Source organism: Macaca mulatta, chromosome 19 (assembly GCF_049350105.2).
Source record: "Macaca mulatta isolate MMU2019108-1 chromosome 19, T2T-MMU8v2.0, whole genome shotgun sequence".
NCBI classification, from domain to species: Eukaryota; Metazoa; Chordata; class Mammalia; order Primates; family Cercopithecidae; genus Macaca; species Macaca mulatta.
Genome location: NC_133424.1, coordinates 19291996 through 19311332, shown reverse-complemented (window position 1 = coordinate 19311332; position 19337 = coordinate 19291996). Strand labels below are relative to the sequence as shown.

General features: G+C 55.6%; 1 protein-coding gene and 2 long non-coding RNA genes across 12 annotated transcripts in view; 2 read left to right on the top strand and 1 right to left on the bottom strand.

The window, feature by feature from the left end:
* Nucleotides 1–19337, bottom strand: part of CRTC1 (CREB regulated transcription coactivator 1) — a 98828-nt gene that overhangs the window by 26584 nt on the left and 52907 nt on the right. For 6 of the 10 annotated variants that reach the window (XM_028839600.2, XM_028839603.2, XM_077978453.1 and 3 more), the window contains exons 2-6: nucleotides 13594–13710; nucleotides 10667–10804; nucleotides 9503–9564; nucleotides 6109–6203; nucleotides 2871–2956 (exon numbers count right to left, since the gene is read on the bottom strand). In XM_028839600.2, coding sequence (XP_028695433.2) covers nucleotides 2871–2956; nucleotides 6109–6203; nucleotides 9503–9564; nucleotides 10667–10804; nucleotides 13594–13710 — 498 coding nt within the window. Of the gene's footprint in view, nucleotides 1–2870; nucleotides 2957–6108; nucleotides 6204–9502; nucleotides 9565–10666; nucleotides 10805–12461; nucleotides 12510–13593; nucleotides 13711–19337 lie in introns of all 10 variants that reach the window. The other 4 variants (XM_028839599.2, XM_028839601.2, XM_028839602.2 and 1 more) reach the window with 1 other exon arrangement.
* Nucleotides 4280–19337, top strand: part of LOC144336870 (uncharacterized) — an 88206-nt gene continuing 73148 nt past the window's right edge. Inside the window, exon 1 of the long non-coding RNA XR_013409277.1 lies at nucleotides 4280–4574. This is a non-coding gene — a long non-coding RNA (uncharacterized LOC144336870). The remainder of the gene's footprint in view (nucleotides 4575–19337) is intronic.
* Nucleotides 14522–18693, top strand: LOC114674107 (uncharacterized). Its single transcript, XR_003725088.2, has 3 exons — nucleotides 14522–14592; nucleotides 14695–14855; nucleotides 16332–18693. It is a non-coding gene; the product is annotated as an uncharacterized LOC114674107 (long non-coding RNA).

Sequence of the window (19337 nt, the reverse complement as noted above, 5' to 3'; positions counted from 1 at the left end):
TTTAGTAGAGACGGGGTTTCACCATGTTAGCCAGGATGGTCTCGATCTCCTGACCTTGTGATCCACCCGTCTCGGCCTCCCAAAGTGCTGGGATTACAGGCGTGACCACCACACCCGGCCAAGAGTTCTTTTTTAAAGTTTTTTTCCCACAAGTGTGGAAATCCCAGTGAGTGACTCTTTGTGCCAAACTGAAACACAGAGACAGAGCCCAGGAGTTTGAGACTAGCCTGGGCAACACAGTGAGACCCCAGTCTTTAACAAAAATTAAAAAATAGGCCAGGCGAGGTGGCTCATGCCTGTAATTCCAGCACTTTGAGAGGCTGAGGCGGACGACTGCTTGAGCCCAGGAGTTCGAGACCAGCCTACACAATGAAGTGAGCCCGTCTCTATAAACGATTTAAAAATTGGCCAGGCATGGTAGCTCACACCTGTAACCCCAGCTACTCGGAAGGCTGAGGCAGAAGAATCACTTGAACCTGGGGGGCGGAGGCTGCAGTGAGCCCAGATTGTGCCATGGCATTCCAGACTGGGCGAAAGAGTGAAACTCCATCTTAAAAAAAAAAAAAAAAAAGCTAGGTTTGGTGGCACACTCCGGTAGTCCCAGCATCACAGGAGGCTGAGGCAGGAGGACCGTTGGAGCCCAGGAGGTTGAGGTTGCAGTGAGCCATGTTCCCACCACTGCACTCCAGCCTGGGCAACAGAGCAAGATCCTGCCTCAAAAAAACAAAGAATACAAAAATTTGTCAGGTATGGTAGCATGCGCCTGCAGTCCCAGCTACTCTGGAAGCTGAGGCAGAGGACTGTTTGAACCCAGGACTCCAAGGCTGCAGTGAGCTAGGCTGGCACCACTGCACTCTTGCCTAGGTATAAGAGAGACCCTGTTTCTAAAAAAAGAAAAAGAGCCTGTCATGCCAGCACTTTGGGAGGCTGAGGCAGGCAGATCACTTGAGGTCAGGAGTTTGAGACCAGTCTGGCCAACATGGTGAAACCCTGTCTCTACCAAAAATACAAAAATTAGCCAGGCATGGTGGTGCACGCCTGTGAGCCCAGCTATTTGGGAGGGTGAGGCAGGAGAATCGCTTGAACCCGGGAGGCAGAGGTTGCAGTGAGCCGAGATCACACCATTGCACTCCAGCCTGGGTGACAGAGCAAGACTCTTTCTCAAAAAATAAATAAATAAAAATAATTAATTAAAATAAATATAACAAAATTTAAAAAGAAAAAGAAAAGAAAAAGAAATACACAGATGGATATAAAGGGCTGACAGCACCACCCACACTCACCAGGACAGAGGACGCACAACCCTTGTGAGACGCCCCTCAGTCAGGTCTGCCTGCCGGTATCTGTGCAGCTGCATCTCTGCGTGTTTTATGCCTTTTCCAATATTCTTATCCTATTCTGTCCACATGACAATAGTATCAGGAGTGTCTCTCATGATTTTAAAATTTCTTCAAAATCCCATCTCCTCGAGGGACTGAAGACAATTTCCTCAATAAATCCCTCATTCCTGAAATGTGCAGGCTGTTTCTAGTTTATTGCAAAAGCTCTGGAAAATACCTTTAAACACGTCGCTCCTTACTTGTTCCTCAGCTCTCAATTACTGAATTCCTGAAGTAGAAATTGTTGGAGCAAATACTTCTTTTTTTCTCCCGGACAGAAGGGGTCTTGCTCTATTGTCCATGGTGGAGTGCAATGGTACAGTCATAGCTTACTGCAGCCTTGATCTCCTGAGCTCAATCGATACTCCCACCTCAGCCTCCCAAGTAGCTCAGAGTACAGGTGCACATCACCACGCCTGGCTCATTTTTTGTAGAGGCAAGGTCTCACTTTGTTGACCAGGTTGCTCCCGAACTCCTGAGCTCAAGTAATCCTCCCACCTCGGCCGCCCAAAGTGCTGGGATGACAGGTGTGAGCCATGCCCAGCCTAGAGCAAACCCTTTTGAAAGGATTTTGGCACAGGTTGGTCCATCACTTTCCCACAGGGGAGGAGTAATTTGCATTGCTGTCCCTTTCGCTGCAACTTGACCAGCAACGGGTTTTCTTTTTTTTTTTTTTTTTGAGACGGAGTCTCACTCTGTTGCCCAGGCTGGAGTGCAATGGCACGATCTCGGCTCAGTGCAACCTCTGCCTCCTGGGTTCAAGCGATTCTCCCACCTCAGTCTTCCAAGTAGCTGGGATTACAGGCGTGCACTACCACACCCAGCTAAGTTTTTCTTTTTTTTTTTTGAGACGGAATCTCGCTCTGTTGCCCAGGCTGGAGTCCAGTGGCGCCATCTCAGCTCACTGCAAGCTCCACCTCCCGGGTTCAAGCCATTCTCCTGCCTCAGCCTCCCGAGTAGCTGGGACTACAGGCGCCCGCCACCACACTTGGCTAATGTTTTTGTATTTTTAGTAGAGATGGGGTTTCACCATGTTTGCTAGGATGGTCTCGATCTCCTGACCTCATGATCCGCCTGCCTCAGCCTCCCAAAGTGCTGGGATTACAGGCATGAGCCACCACGTCTGGCCATAATTTTTTGTATTTTTAGTAGAGACAGGGTTTCACCACGTTGGCCAGGCTGGTCTCGAACTCCTGACCTCAGGCAATCCTCCTGCCTCGGCCTCCCAAAGTACTGGGATTACAGGTGTGAGCCACCACGCCCGGCCTGGGCTGTAATTCTTCGTGCAGTTCCGGCCTGTTGGATAAGGCCTGCTGTTAGTGATCAACAGATCTAACAGATTCTCTGAATTTGAAGATGGAAAAATCGGAGTGAGGTTCCCTATCTCGGGAAGGTGAAGCCACCCAAACCTGCCATTTTGTCACCTTTGCCCGGGTGATGCTTGAGAAGAGAAAGAAGAAAAAAAGTTTTTGAAAGCTCACAGGCTCTTACCTTCTTGGTGTCCCATGCTTGCTTGGAAAGGTTTTTGTCTGCCTCTGATGTGGTCTCTTCCATTCCTGGGACTGTTAACAGTAAGACTGGGGAGGTAGGAGGGGGAAAAGGAGAATCAGAGAAGAAATTTCTTTGCAGCCGCATGGTGGCACCAGGAGGACACGTCCCTGACACACAGAGTCACGGCCACGGTAAGACTGCAACTGTCCTAACAGGAACTTCTGTGGACTGTACTAAAACCACAAAAAAAGGGCTTCAGGACAAACATCAACAACTTTATTTATTTATTTAATTAATTTATTTATTTTTTGAGACAAAGTCTCGCTTTGTCGCCCAGGCTGGAGTGCAGTGGCGCAATCTCAGCTCACTGGACGCTCCATCTCCTGGGTTCACGCCATTCTCCTGCCTCAGCCTCCCGACTAGCTGGGACTACAGGCGCCCACTCCCACGCCGGGCTATTTTTTTTTTGTATTTTTTGTAGAGATGGGGTTTCACCAGGGTTTCATCCATTAGCCAGGATGGTCTCGATCTCCTGACCTCGTGATGTGCCCGCCTTGGCCTCCCACAGTGCTGCAATTATAGGCGTGAGCCACCGCGCCCGGCCAATCAACTTTAAATAAGTCAGAGAATCTGTGACTTAAGAAAAAATAGATCCGGCGAGGTGGCTCACACCTGTAATCCCAGCACTTTGGGAGGCTGAGGTGGGCAGATCGCCCGGCATCAGGAGTTCAAGACCAGCCTGGCCAACTTGGCGAAATCCCTCTCTACTAAAAATACAAAAATTAGCTGAGCGTGGTGGTGGTGACTCGTAATCCCAGCTACTCGGGAAGCTGAGGCAGGAGAATCGCTCGAACCAGGGAGACAGAGGTTGCAGTGAGCTGAGATCATGCCATTGTACTCCAGCCTGGGTGACAGAGTGAAACTCTATTTCAAAATAAAAAAAAAAAAAGAAAGAAAGACAAAGAGAAACAAGGCTGGGCACACAGTAGCTCACACCTGTAATTACAGTACTTTGGGAGGCCGAGGCAGGCAGATTACTTGAACTCAGGAGTTTGAGGCCGCCCTGGGCAACATGGTGAGACCTCATCTCAACAAAAAATAAGAAAGTTGGCCGGCTGTGGTGGTGCGCGCCTGTAGTCCCAGCTACGAGAGAGGCTGAAGTGGAGAGATTGCTTGAGCCTGAGAGGTGGAGGCTGCAGTGAGCTGTGATCGTGCCATGGCGCTCCAGCCTGTATGACAGAGCGAGACCTTGTCTCTAAAATAAAATAATATAAAACAACAGCTCTGTAGCCTGAGGATGTGTGGATTCTGCTTCCCACAGAGGACGCTGAACCAACATGGGCCTCAGAGGCCTCAGGCTGCAGAGAACAGCCAAGACTGTCTCCCAAGAGCAGCTGCCTAGCTTGTGTGTATATTTTTCTTTCTTTTTTTTTTTTGTTTTTTTGAGACAGTCTTGCTCTCCCACCCAGGCTGGAGTGCAGTGGCACCTTGGCTCACTGCAACCTGCCCCTACTAGGTTCAAGAGATTCTCCTGCCCCAGCCTCAGATTAAAGGCGTGTGCCACCAAGCCTAGCTAATTTTGTTTGTTTTGTTTTGAGATGGAGTCCCGCTCTGTTGCCCAGGTTGGAGTGCGGTGGCGCGATCTCAGCTCACTGCAAGCTTCACCTTCCGGGTTCACACCATTCTTCTGCCTCAACCTCCAGAGTAGCTGGGACTACAGGTACCCGCCACCACGCCTGGTTAATTTTTTGTATTTTTAGTAGAGACGGGGTTTCACCGTGTTAGCCAGGATGGTCTCGATCTCCTGACCTCGTGATCCACCCGCCTCGGCCTCCCAAAGTGCTGGGATTACAGGCGTGAGCCACCACACCCAGCCCATTTCCCCATTTTCTTTATGCCTGTTGCACATTTCATTTTTTTTACTTGTAACTGGGAGACCAATGATGAGCACAGCCAGATAGACCAACCCTTCCTTGTTGAAAGCCAGGCTGCGAGGAGGCAGCCACGCCAACCCCAGCCCTGTCACCACCTCAGGCCCTCCTGGGAGAGTGGGGATAGACGATGTGTCCCCGCCAAGCCCCCACTCCAAGGCCACCAGGGGTCCCACGTCACAGCTCCTTTCCCGGGTTACAGTGTCCCAGGGGATGGTGACATCCTAGTGCCCACCCCTCGGATGTCCTGTGTTTGCGGGGACCTAGTAGGACAGGCAGCAGCCTCAGAACAGCCCGCTTATTAGGAACAGCAGGGAAGCCCCAGGCACTATTCCGTCCTCAGTACCCCGGGTATTCCAGAAGCCTCGTTTTCATTATGGAGACATTCTCTTCTCCCTCCCGTCTCTGCTGCACGCTGAGCCGGAACCCCAGAGTGAGGTTCTGGCCAACAGTCCTCCTCCTCCTCCTCCTCCTATCAGCAGAATCTCCCTTTCGTGTTAACCACCCACTCAGTGAATCACAGCGATACAAGCATAGGTATGTGAGCCCTAAGCATGTGCAACTCCCTGGCTTCAGCGCCTTGGGCCGCAGCAGGTTCCCTGGGGCTGGCCTCACAGCCTCCACGCTCCCTCCCCTGATGGCACCGCCCCAGTTTTGAAGACAGCATATGCCCTCCTTGAACGTTCCCAGGGTGCCGCCTCCACGCCCGGCTTCAAATCGGAGCCAAGGACCTGGGTACAGATCTGCCCCCGCCACAGGGGTGTGCATGGCTCAGCTGGAGGCGACACTCTGGCCAAGAGATGGGAAGAGATGGCCTCTTTCTCACGCGCTATAGCTAGGACGGGCCCAGGGGCTGCAGGTGAGGAGAGTTCTCAGCAGCAGAGCCAGGAAACAGTCCAGCTGGAAGCCATGGAAGGAGCTGAACCTGCGGCTGAAGGTCGACCCCTGGCCTGCTCTACCGTGAGCAGACAAATGCTCCTTTTGCATGGGCTTGCTGCCGCTACATGTGAAAGAAGCAGCTGTGCAGCACCCAGACGTCATGGCCACATCCTCAATCCAGGAATGGGACCCAACGTTCGCCTGCAGGGTTGTTTTCTGTGCCTAGAAAACTCCTATGCACTCTTCAAAACCCAACTTAGGTAGCACCACCTCTGAAAGTTTCCGATCCCCTCCCCCGATCCCTCAGCACGGTCTGAGTCTTCCTTTGAAGGGCCATCTGCCCACAAGCTTGTGACCTCCTGGAGAACAGGGGTTACCTGCTGGACTTGCTTCACCCCAGCAGAGACACCCGAGTCCCCTGTCCATACCTCTTTTCTGGTGCACATCCTGGGACCCACTGGTAAAGGATTCTGGCTGCGTGGGCGTCATTGTGCTCTGGTGCAGGGCGGAGTCAGAATTGGTCCTGACAGGGAGGGAGGAAGAGACAATGAGCCTGAGCCCAAGGCAGACAATGCGACAGTCCTGATCCCAGCCGGGACATGTTGGATGAACAGGGCGGCAGCTGTGGGTCATTTTTGTGAGCTGCTGCACCTGAGCAAAGCTCTCAGGACCTCATTCTAAAAAGAGGCACCAGAGTGACTGTGGTGTTCATCTGCAAAGCCCATGAAAAACAAAAAAGAGTCGGACGAGGTGGCGCACGCCTGTGGTCCCAGCGACTCAGGAGGCGGAGGTGAGAGGATCACTTGAGCCCAGGAGTTCAAGACCAGCCTGGACAATAAAGCGAGGCTTCTTGGCTTTGGGGAAAGAATGGTGCCCTCCTGCTGAAACCTCCCAAAGAAGGAGCCCCACAGGTGCCCAGCCTTGGGGTATGAGGCTGGGCTGGAGACCTGTTACCAGGTCCCCTCTTGGTGACAAACACAATCGGGTGACTGCCCTCTGGGATGCTCAGTGTAACACACACACAGTGTGACAGGTGTAAGAGGCTTGGAGAAGGCCCCAGAAGGAATGAAGCCACTTAGAGGCCCCCGTGATTGGGAAGCCAACCTGAGGCAGGAAGGAGGTCTTCCTTCAACCAGCCCAGGAGATGCTTTTCCCTCTGCCTCCAGGGACCCCATTTCCCTCTGGGAACTGATGGGGAGAAGGCACAAGGCAACCCAATCTGCTCCTGGCTGCAGGGGCCTCAACAGTGGGTTCCCAGAAAGCCTCTTTGGCTGCCCAGCAAAATGCGGGTACAGCCACCAGCAGCTGTGTGTCTCTGAGCAAGTGTTCTGACCTCTCTGTGCTGAAGTTCCTCATGTCTAAGATGGAGATGAACACAGTGCCTATTCCATAAAGCTCCATTCGTTTTATAGAAGTTAATGAATGTGATGGTGGGAACAGGGCCTGACTTACGATACGGGCTTGGTGAGAATTTAATATTGTATATTATATATTGTATATATATACATATATATTTTGAACAGCTTGCTTACTTTTCTTCTGTTACTTAACCTGCGTATGTATGTGTGTGTATGTGTGGTGTGCGCGCGTGTGTATGTATGTATATGGTTTTTTTTTTTGAGACAGGGTCTCACTCTGCCCCCCAGGCTGGAGGACAGTGGCACCATCATGGCTCACTGCAGCCTCAACCTCCCGAGCTCTAGTGATCCACCCGCCTCGGCCTCCCAAAGTGCTGGCATTACAGGCATGAGCCACTGTGCCTGGCTCTATATTTTTTCTATTGTAGTAAAATATATATAACAGCCAGGCACAGTGGCTCATGTCCTGTAATCCCACCACTTTGGGAGGCCGAGGTGGGTGGATCACTTGGGCCCACGAGTTTGAGACCAGCCTGGGTAATGTGGCGTGACCTTGTCTCTGAAAAAAAAAAAAAAAAAAAATTAGCTAGAAGCAGCGGTGGGATGATTGAGTCTGGGAAGTCAAGGATGCGCTCAGCTGTGATCACGTCATTGCACTCCAGCCTCAGTAATAGAGTGTGACTATGTCTCAAAAAAAAATTATATATACACACACACACACACGTTTGTGTACGTATGTATGTGTATATATGTATAGTTTTAACTGTTTTTGAGTGTACAGTTCTGTGACATTAAGTAAATTCATGTGCAAACATAATCTATATTATTGTATGTTTTTATATTAACTATATTATTGTTATTTTAGGCCTTTGAGACAGGGTCTCGCTCTGTGGCCCAGGCTGGACTGCAGTGGCATGATCACAGCTCACTGCAGCCTTGACCTCCTGAGCTCAAGCGATTCTCCCACCTCAGCCTCCCAAGTAGCTGGGAATACAGGCACACATACATCTGGCTAATTCTCTCATTTTTCGTAGAGATGGAATCAGGCTGGTCTTTTTTTTTTTTTTTTTTTTTTTTTGTTGTTGTTGTTGTTGTTGTTGTTTTTTTTGAGACGGAGTCTCGCTGTGTCACCCAGGCTGGAGTGCAGTGGCGTGATCTCGGCTCACTGCAAGCTCCGCCTCCCGGGTTTACGCCATTCTCCTGCCTCAGCCTCCGAGTAGCTGGGACTACAGGCGCCCGCCACCACGCCCGGCTAGTTTTTTTGTATTTTTAGTAGAGACAGGGTTTCACCATGTTAGCCAGGATGGTCTCAATCTCCTGACTTCGTGATCCACCCGCCTCGGCCTCCCAAAGTACTGGGATTACAGGCTTGAGCCACCGCGCCCGGCCATCAGGCTGGTCTTGAACTTGTGGGCTCAAGTGACTCCTGCGTTGGTCTCCAAAAGTGCTGGGATTACAGGCACATGTCAGCCACTGTGCCTGGCCTGTATTTTCCTAATCTTCCATCCTAAATGTATTAATATAATTTTATCGGCCTGGCGCGATGGCTTACGCCTATAATCCCAGCATTTTGGGAGGCCGAGGTGGGCGGATCACGAGGTCAGGAGATCGAGACCATCCTGGCTAACACGGTAAAACCTCGTCTCTACTAAAAATACAAAAACAAAATTAGCCAGGCGTGGTGGTGGGCGCTTGTAGTCCCAGCTACTCAGGAGGCTGAGGTGGGAGAATGGCATGAACCCGGGAGGTGGAGCTTGCAATGAGCCGAGATCCCGCCACTGCACTCCAGCCTGGGGGACAGAGTGAGACTCTATCTAAAAAAAAAAAAAAAAAAAATTTACATCACATTTTCAGCGGCTGTTGAGTAACATGGGTACCTTCTCTGAATACAGCATTAAGTAGGAAAGAGCAAGCTACAGTGCTGAATATGTGGTATCGTCCCACTTTTTTTCTTGCGATGGAGTCTCACTCTGTCACCCAGGCTGGAGTGCAGTGGCTCGATCTCGGCTCAGTACAACCTCCACCTCCCGGGTTTAAGCGATTATCCTGCCTCAGCCTCCTGAGTGGCTGAGATTATAGGCACACGCCACCACGCTGGCGAATTTTTGTATTTTTATTAGAGATGGGGTTTCACCATGTTGGCCAGGCTGGGCTTGAACTCCTGACCTCAAGTGATCCGCCTGCCTCGGCCTCCCAAAGTGCTGGGATTACAGGCCTGAGCCACCACGCCCGGTCCTACTTTTGTTATTTTTTAAAGTCTAAATGGGGGGAAGGAAAATGTTAGAAGACCCTCCCAAAGCTGGAACTCCTGTCTTTCAGGGTGAGGGCTAATTTCTAGAACTTCCGGATGCATCTTAGTTTGGTCATTTTTATAAGTGACTGTCCTGCTTTTCCACGTGTAACCATGATGACAGTTTGGTTTTGTTTCCAATGAGAAGGGGGCGGGGGGGCTCCAGCCACTGACCTTCTCCAGCTGGTGTCCGCGGGTGGCGAGAGGTACACAGTGCCGTAGGGGCAGCTGTCGGCGTGAGCGTGAGTTAAGGGGGCAGTGCCGCTGGCTGAGACCCCGCCTCCATCAACACACTCTCAGCCAGGGCTTCCTGCCCCGGGCTGGCTGGTTGGGCTCAGCCTGGAGCCTGCAAACAGCTGGGACCAGTAGGGCGGGGAGGGGGGCGGGGGGCGTTTCCTGCGGCCTTTCCTGCCTGGCTACAAGCAGCCCCCGTTCCAGGGGCTCCCCAGGGGTATGGCCCTGTCCACCTAGCACTCAGCACTCTGCTCCGTGAGCACACGTGCGGGCTGCACCCCTTCCAAGGGAGGGGATTCTGGGCCATGAAAGTGGGGCCCGTGGGGGCGCTGGGGAGTCTGAGTTCAGCTGACCCCGGTCTGGACTCTCCATCCTGGGCTGACGGGGTGGCTCCCGAGGCCCAAGGGCTCGGTCTGGGGCCCAGCTGGTCGAGCTCCCCCAGCCCACGGAAATGAGAACCGGAGAACAAGCTTCTCTGTTCTGGAGAGCCGGGGGATCCCGGGAGCAACCCGAGGCCGCTCAGACTCTGGTGTTGCGGGGCCCAGCTGGCTGAGCACCAAGGGGCGGCTGAGTTGTGGGGGGAGGGGGACTCTGGCTGATCTCTGCTTGACCGAGTTGCAGAGGCAAATTTTACTCCTGTCTTATAGAGATGGAGCCTCCCTTGGATGCGTCCAGATCTCACACAAACCCCCTCAGCCCCACTGCCTTGGCTGGGCTGCCCTCCGTGCAGCGCGGGAGAGGTCTCATCAGCTCACAGCTCTGACTGTGGGCTCCCTGCTCACGGCCTTCCTGGCCCCACTGCGCCGCCAGGTGTCTAAGCCCTCTGTGGTCAGGTATCACCTTCCTCAACTCCTGCCTTGGGAGCTGTTCTCTGTGCCCCCTGAGCCCCCAAGTCTGGCCAAAGGCTCTAGGGCTTGTGGCACAGCCTCCTCCAGGAAGTCCCCCAGGCTGCCCTGAGATCAAGCCTCCCAGTTGGTGCTGCCCTGATTCTGTCGCCAGAGCTGGAAGCAGGCAGCCCTGTCAGAACCTGCTGGGTAAACTTGGGGTCCTGCCAGCACCGACAGGGCCTGGCCCCCCACCCTCATCCTCTGGGGAAAAGGATATCTGCCGTCCGTGTTTGTCCACTGACAGGGGCCGGCGGTGCGGGGAGCCGAGCCGGCCGCGCTCCCGGTACACCCTGTCCACCAGCCCATGGTGCCGGGTGGTCCGGCTGGTGTCCAGGCCCGAGGATTGGAAGGGGGTCTGGGGGAGGAGATGGAAACAGAGAGAGAGAAACCCAAACAATGGTTACCAGCTGTGGCCCCAGCGCTGGCCCCAGAGTCTGATCGCAGGGCCCCCCACTCCGGAGCACCCTCGGCCAGCGCTCCACAGCCTGGGATGGCCTTCTTCCTTCAGCCCCAGCTCCCCGGCTCTCCAAGCACTGGGGGGCAGGGAGGGGGTGTGAGCCGGGGTCCCGGGAGCCAGGGTGGCAGGGGCGTGCAGTGCAGCTGGCATGCACAGGCCAGGCAGAGCGGCACAAGCTCGGGGCCATCGCCCGCCGGGTGCCAGGGGTGTAGCCGGCCTGGGCAGCCCTCCTCCCCAGCCTCACCAGGTGCAGACAGGCCTCCACCCTCTCTCTCCGGGCCTGGCCGGCCTCCTACCCCCACCTACGTCATCCCTGGAGGGGCCTGCCAAGAGACGGCCCAGGGGCTTCCAGCCCAGCACTGTTTCGGGGCCCACCTGGCCAAGCGCGAGTTCCCGGGAGGCTTCCTTGTGGAGCCCAGGGCTGCTCTTGATTGAGACACGGCCCCCACACGCCCTCCCCTGCAGCCTTCTCCAGGCACTCCAGGCACCACCGGAGCCAAGTACAGGCACTTTCCGGAGCCATGGCCCACTGCTTGACTGGACGGGGCTTTCTCCCAGCACCTGGGGCTGGCACCGGGCCGGCCCTCCCCAGGCCCTGCTACATGCCCGGCCTCATGCCCCCGGGGCTGCCAGGAGCCCGCCCTGATCCTGTGTTCCCCACTTGCCATCTGACCGGGGTGAGATCAGCAGGCCCTGCCAGCTCTGGATGCAGCCAATCCCCCGGTCCGGCCATCTGGCCCCTGAGCCCTTATGCCTTCTCTGGGCAGCCAGGCAAAATGAGACTCTGATACTAAAGTGAGTCTCCCCTCCAGAAGCCTGTCCATGGCTGGGATCGCTGCTTTGTCCCAGTCTCGGCCAGAGTTCAGGGCTGACTGCTGTCCCTAGCCCTGGGGACCCCCAAGTTTGTCTTTGATCCAGCATGAACTTTGCTGGTTTGGGTCTTTCTGTGGCTCTTGCCCCCAAAAGGCTATGGGCATGGGAGACGTGGGCCTGTGACGATGAGGGTGGGAACTATGCCGTCCAGCGCACAGGCTCCCGAGGACAGGGGCCATTCATCTCCTTCCAGAGATGCCTTGAAACCCAGAGGGGAAACTGAGGCAGCCGAAGCAGAGTCAGAGGCATAATGAAGCGGGGGCTGGCCACGCCCTGGCTCGCCACGTCCCGCCTGCTGGCCTGGTTTGGGAAATGCGTGCACAGGTCTGTGTGTGTGTTTGTGTTTGTATTTGTGTATGTATACACGGACAGACCATGCAGCTTTGGGGCACATGCTTGGATTCTGCTCTGCTGGACCCCAGATGGGGATACGCGGCTGTGGCATCTGCCCCAGATGGACCCCAAGAGTCCCCAGGGCCTCTCGACGCGACCATACGCACTTCCCGAGATGGGGGTGCGGAGTGGATCCGTTTCCATTTGGCGGACGGGACACCTCCACCTCCCTGGGAGCCGCGGGGGCGGCCGCTTGGGGAGCTCAGGGATCCCCAGCGCCCGCACACGGGTCAGGGTCTTGCAGGCTGGCGCCGGGGACGCCGCGGCCTCAGCCTGGGGGCTCATTTACCAGAGAGACAGGAGCCGCTGCCAGGGCCTCCCCCAGAAATCCGCTGGGCTGAAAATGCAAAGAACCGAGACTTTGAGACGCTGCTGCCTTGCCTGGCCCCGAAGGCGGGATGCGTGGGACCCCCCTAGGCTGTGGGCCTCGGGCAACAAACACCCAACAGGGTCCTGTGCCCCTCGGCCCCACTCAGGCTGAGCTTGGGAAGTGCCCAGAGAGAGACTGTCTTCCAGGGAAGAGGGGACAGGAGAAACAGGAAGGGGAGAGACGGGCAAGAGGGGAGAAAACCCAGCCAGGAAGGGCTGTGACAACGAACAGGCCCAGCATCAGTGACAGCCCGCACTCAGTGTGCCAGGGGAAGTGCACCGTGGGGCCAGCCCAAGGATCCCTGCCCTGTCCAGCAGCGGTGCAGGTGGGGGTGGAGCTGGTGGGTGACTCGGGAGGGGCCCCGGCTCCATCTGGCCTGTCAGTGGCCATGGCTGTGTCCGAGGTGGTTTTCTCAGCCACAGAGTAGGTGTGACCCCCAGGGGGACCTGTCCATGCAGAGCCCATACACCATCCTAGGGGTGGCCCTGATTCACAGGCCAGCTCCCTCAGCCCCACCCCATCCCCATTTCCACCTGCAGACCAGGGACAGGGAAGAGGGCCGCTGTGGGCCTTATCTCCTGTTTACGATAAGGCTGTGCACGGCGGCTGTGCGGCCTGCGGGAGCCGCGCTGTGTGGGCCTCTGCCAAGAAACGTTTGCAGACAAGTGGGGTCAGGCCGCCGGGCCTCCTTCTGAGAATTGCTGGGCTTGTGGATTAGTGAGGCAGGACAGAGCCAAGCCCCAGCGGCCCCGAGCGGTTCCCGCTGCCGCACAGCCGGCCAACAGGTGTAGCGGCTGCCGAAATGCTGGAAGCCAGATGGAGGGCTCGCCTCGGGGTCTGCTGATGGGGAGTGGGTTGGGGGGGATCCTGGTGCACCCTTGCGGGGCCACTCTGCTTCCTCCGGTTCCCAGGGCAGACAAGGAGAAGGCAGGGGTTGGGTGGGCTCCAGCAACTGTCTGGTGACCCCAGCTGTCCTCAATGTCTGGCCCCTGGTGGGAAGCTGGGGGAAGCTCCCCACCATGGGGGCAGGGCCAGGGGGTGGGGCACTCACCTGGAAGGGCAGGTCCATGGTACCACTCCCAATCTGGTTCACGTTGGGCAGGGACCCGCCGTAGTACTGGCCGCGGCTGGGGCCCAGTTGCAGGTACTGGGATTTCTGGAGCTGGAGCTGCGAGACAGAAGCCAGCAGCTGCAGGAGGCGTCACCTCCCAGGTTGACCCCGGAGTGCCAGCCCCAAAGGCACAAAAAGACCCAAGTGGTAGGATTGACAGCATAAGTGCAGAAGTTTGCAGGACCTCATGACCCAGATGCTTAAGGAAACCAGGTGTCCCTCCACCAAAAATGGCAGAATCAGAAACCCGAGGTGCCGGAACAGCTCCCCAGGCAGGGCAATGCACCATGCGGAAACCCATGGCTGCGAACCTAGGGAGCTGGCTGCCTTGCTGCTGACTCGGCCAATCAATGAATGAGCAAGAGAGGCACTGGCGGGCCTGCAGCTTGCCAAGAAGGCCCCTCACCAGCCCAGGGGAGCCATTTCTTATCACGGCCAGAGGCTGTGACTTGGCAGGCCAGGCGGCTTTCCACTGGCCTCAATCAGAGGGAGCTGTCTCAGAAGTGTGGTGACGGCCTTCAAAGGGTGGGACTTGTGATCCTGATGGCAGCCCGCACAGGGCCAGGGCAGCCAAGTCAGTCCCCCAGACCCAGCTTGAGTTCTAGGGGGTCCTGAGCTCCATGTTCCTTCCTCATGGTACCTCCCAGCCTCTTGGGGACTGGGCCCTGCTGAGTGCCTTCATCTCGGCTGCATCCCTGCTTCCCACTCCCTGATTGCATCGGGGCACAGAACCAGGGGCGAGGAGCTCCCTGACTGGTCACGCTGACTCTGAGCAGGGCTGGAATCTGGCCTCCTCCCCCTCATGTGGCTGACGCTGATTTGCCAGTAACAGAGGCCCCTGACCCACGTGGCACGACCCGAGGCCCTTGGGGATGCTGGTCCATGATGCCTGCCATGCAACCAGGGGAGGCAGCCACCGTGAGGAGAGGCGGGGGCTGGGTAGGCAGGAGGGAGGGGTGGTTGTCCACTCTGGCCCAGCAGGGGCGGTTGCTAGGGTGGATACTGTGTACACAACAAGGCCGACTCGTTCCTTACAAACAGCTCCTGGCAGTGTGTGGAGAGCTGGCCGCCCCACCGCCCCAACTTCCTGGGGGGCCCTGGACACCGGAGGCGGAAGTAAAGCCCGGGAACTGGCCACCTGCCCGGCTGAGCACCTCGCCCAGGTAAACAGCTGTTTCCTGTGAGCTGCAGTGGAGCCGATGGTAAGATTAACCTTGTGTGTTATTGGGTGGCTCTCGAGGGTCTGGGGGTCCGGCCCAAGGTCTGTGCTGGGAACCCTTGGTGGCCGGTGGCCGGACACATACACGACGAACACCCAAAGTGTCCTTCCCAGCAGTCACACCAGATGAAACAGGCCAGCTCCAGGCTGCAGCAAGGGGATGGGGTGCAGGGTAGGGGTCCCTCAGCTCCCACCCCACGCCTACCTGGGCACAGGTCGCCTGTGGCCTCCCGTGACCTTCTCCACCCTCTTCTGTGTCCAAGTAGCATGACAGAAACCTGTGCTACGTTCACCTCTCACTGACTGCGTGGCCCCAGAGGCGTGACCCCTCCTGTACCTGTGTTCCCCACCTAGAGTGAGTGCTACAGGCGGGTGTGAGAGGGACACACGATGTGTGACACAGCAGGTACTCATGCCACATGCGTTTTCTACACGGGCTGAGCCGCCAGCTCCCAGGAGGCCAGACATCAGGGGCAAGAACTCCCTGAAGCAGCTTTATTTGCACTATGTCCCCGGGCCACAGGAAACCTGCGATGCAGGGACAATCTACAGGACTGGGGACGCACAGAACTCTCATGGTTCCCAAGCCCTATCTCTGTCCAAACCTTGCCCACAATATCCAGCTCCTGCCCACTTTGCTGTAGGCACTCAGACTTCGGAGCATAGCCCCCGGGCCAGGAGTGGACACTGAGCAGGGACTCTGCTCTTCTTTTTTTGTTGATGCTGTTTGTTTTTGTGTTTTGAGATGTAGTTTTCACTCTGTTGCCCAGGCTGGAGTGCAGTGGTGCCATCTTGGCTCACTACAATCTCCACCTCCCAGGCTCAAATGATTCTCCTGCCTCAGCCTCCCAAGTAGCTGGGATTACAGACACAAGTTACCATGCCTGGCTAATTTTTTTTTTTTTTTTTTCTAATAGAGACGGGGTTTTTCACCATGTTGCTCAGGCTGGTCTTGAACTCCTGACTTCAAGTGATCCACCCGCCTCGGCCTCCCAAAGTATTGGGATTACAGGAGTGAGCCATCATGCCTGGCCTCTGCTCTTCTTTTGGGGGAGCCCATGCTCATTCTTGGTTTTGCATGAGTTGTAGAGTAAAGGGTTAACCTGGCCCAAAGAGAGGTCTGGCATTTGTCCCCAGCTCCTGGTAGGTGACCTGCAGGAGAATATCGTGCCTGATAAGAGTGTCATTGTGTGCCTGACGCCTTGGGCTATGGCAGAGTCTGTTCACACTGTGGTTTTAGGGTGGGGGTTTGGGCACATCAGCTTGACATCTGGAGGGACTAGAGACAGGTTGGCCATGAGGGTGCTCAGCCACATCTATAGGACCAGCCCCCAGTACAGACCCTGGACATGCAGGCCAGGGGAGCTTCTGCAGCTGGCAGTGCTCCATGCTGGGAGAATTGTGCAGTGTTCACATCTGCCTCTTCCCTTGGATGAATTTTTTTTTTTTTTTTTTTTAGATGGAGTCTAGCTCTGTCATCCAGGCTGGAGTGCAGTGGCGCCATCTCGGCTCACTGCAACCTCTGCTTCCAGGGTTCAAGCAATTCTCTCACCTCAGCTTCCTGAGTAGCTGGGATTACAGATGTGCAACACCACACCCAGCTAATTTTTGTATTTTTAGTAGAGACGGAGTTTCACCACGTTGGCCAGGCTGGTCTTGAACCCCTGACCCCAAGAAATTCGCCCACCTCAGCCTCCCAAAATGCTGGGATTACAGGTGTTAGCCACCACACCCAGCCTCCCTTGGGTAATTTTAATGTGTCCTTTCGCTGCAAATAAACCGTAAGCATGAACAAAACGGCTTCTGGGGAGTCCCTCCAGTGAATTTTCTAGCCAGAGGGTGGGCACAGGGACTCCTGAGTCTGCAGGAGCTGACTGTCCTCCCCGACCTAGCTGGAACCCCTGGGAGCAGGGTCCTCCTTTCTCTGGGGTCCCAGGGTGGTGGGACGCCAGCCTGGGCTCTGCCCCCACGGACCTCTGGCCTCAGATGGAAGAACTGCCAGATGTCACGGCACTGCAGGCAACATCACAGCTTTTCTCACTGCCACATCACAGTCCCCTGCCCTCCCCCTCCTGTTGTGCTCCCCAAACCACTGAGACCCTGAGGATGAGCTCCATGAACCCAGCAGCCAGCCCAGGGCCCGCTGCTCAGCAGCGCCTGCCGGCGGAATCCACAAGTAAACAAAGATGTGAGGGGGTGAATGAATGAACAAACGCTGCTGCGCCCCCTCCACAGCTGACTTCACAAGCCAGGTGACAGGCCCGTCTGGAGACTGTACAAGCACTTAAGATTAGAACCCAGGAGGCCTCAGGCGGCAGCTTGGCCACGCCCTTCCACAGCTGGCCCAGGCAACACAAGCCACCTCAAGGTGTAACCCTCACTTGGAGCCAGCGGCTAGGATGCCACAGCAGCTCCAGCCTGCCCTACACAGAGGCTCGGGGCTGACCTGGGACTCAGGTGTCCTGTCTCCACACCATCCCCATGGCTGTCAACAAGCGGGGCCACAGGTGAAACAGCTGAGGCCTGGAGAAGGCATCTCATAGGAGTCGGGAAAGCTGCAGCTCCCAGAGCACCCCTCATTCGTGGCCTGTGGGCCAGATAGATGGGTATCTGGTCCCAGCTCCCCAGCTGTGATAGTAGACCCCACTGGCGATTTGGAGGGCCCTGCTGAGGACGGGTGGGTGCCCCGCTAACCACGCTTTGCCTCCAGCCTCCCCAGCCTCACTCCCTCCAGCTGCCCAAGCCTCAAAGTGCCCCCAGCTTGTCCTTTCCCCGCTGACCCCCATGCAGGGCCTGACAGCCCCTGCTTTAACTTAGAGGGGCATCTCCAACACCCCTGCCCAAGAAGCAGCCCCCCAAGTCACAATCGCACCAGACTCTGGCTTTGTTGTTGTTGTTTTGAGATGGAGTCTCGCTCTTGGTGCCCAGGCTGGAGTGCAATGGAGTGATCTCGGCTCACTGCAACCTCCGCCTCCTGGGTTCAAGCGATTCTCCTGCCTCAGGCTCCTGAGTAGCTGGAATTGCAGGCACACCACCACACTCGGCCAATTTTTGTAGTTTTAGTAGAGACGGGGTTTTGTCATGTTGGCCAGGCTAGTCTCAAACCCCTGACCTCAGGTGATCCGCCTACCTTAGCCTCCCAAAGCGCTGGGATTACAGGAGTGAGCCACTGGGCCTGGCTCAGCTCTCCTTTCTCTTACAATTAAAGAGAAAGGCCCACCCTAATCCAGGACGGTCTCATCTGGAGCCCCTATTTCCAACTACAGTTGACCCTGAGACAACACAGGGATTGGGGAGCCCACCCTCATGCAGTCAAAAATCCAAGTATAATTTTTTTTCTTTTTATACTTTTTACTTCTATTTATTTCTTCATTTCTTTTTTTTGAGACAGGCTCTCACTCTGTCGCCCAGGCTGGAGGGCAGTGGCACAGTCACACCTCACTGCGGCCTTGGCCTCCCAGGATCAGGTGATCCTCCCGCTTTGGCCTCCTGAGTATCTGGAGCCACAGGCACGAACCACCGTGCCTGGCTAATTTTTAATTTTTTGTAGAGATGGAGTCTCACTATGTTGACCAGCTGGTCTCCAACTCCTGGCTTCAAGCAGTCCTCCCACCTCAGCTTCCCAAAGTGCTGAGATTAGAGGCATGAGCCACCGTGCCCCACGCCAGTATAACTTCTGACTCCTCCAACACTTAACTAATAGCTTACTGTTGACTAGAAGCCTCACTGATAATATGGTCAATTAACACAGATTTGGTATGTTCTGTGTATTACTTACTGTATTACAATAAAGCTAAAGAAAATCATTAAGGAAGAGAAAATGTTTGCTATTTGTGAAGTGGAAGGGGATTATCCCAAAGGTCTTTGTCCTCACTCCTCACTGTCCTTCATGCAGAGCTGGTTGAGGAGGAAGAGGAGGAAAAGGAGGAGGAGGAACAGCAGCAGCAGGAGGAGGGCGGCAGCTTGGTCTTGCTGTCTCACGCATGAGGCAGGAGAGAATCCACGTATGAGTAGATATGTGTGGCTCAAAACCACTGATCCAAGAGTCAACTGTAAGGCCACCTTCCCAGGTTCCAGGAGTAGGGGTGTGGACTACCTTTTTGTGGGACATGATTCACCCCTCTACAGGGCTTTTGAGGGGCTATCAGTACCTGCCACTCTCCAGATGGGAAAACTGAGGCCCCCACACACCTGGAACTTAACCCCTGCATGACCAGCATGACTGAAGTCACATGGCCCCTCCTGGGACAAGTGTTACTGAAGCCACCTGATCTCAGATGAGAACTCGCCAGCATCAATGGAGGCACGTGGGAGGCAGATGTGGGCCCAGCTCTGATGCTACAAGCTTACCGCAGGGACCCCTGCTCCTGATACAGCCTGCACCGGGACTCCCTCACACAAAGTCCTACCTCTGCACCTGACCCCTCTACAGAGCCCTGTGTAAAGGTGGCTTCTCAGGCCTCCG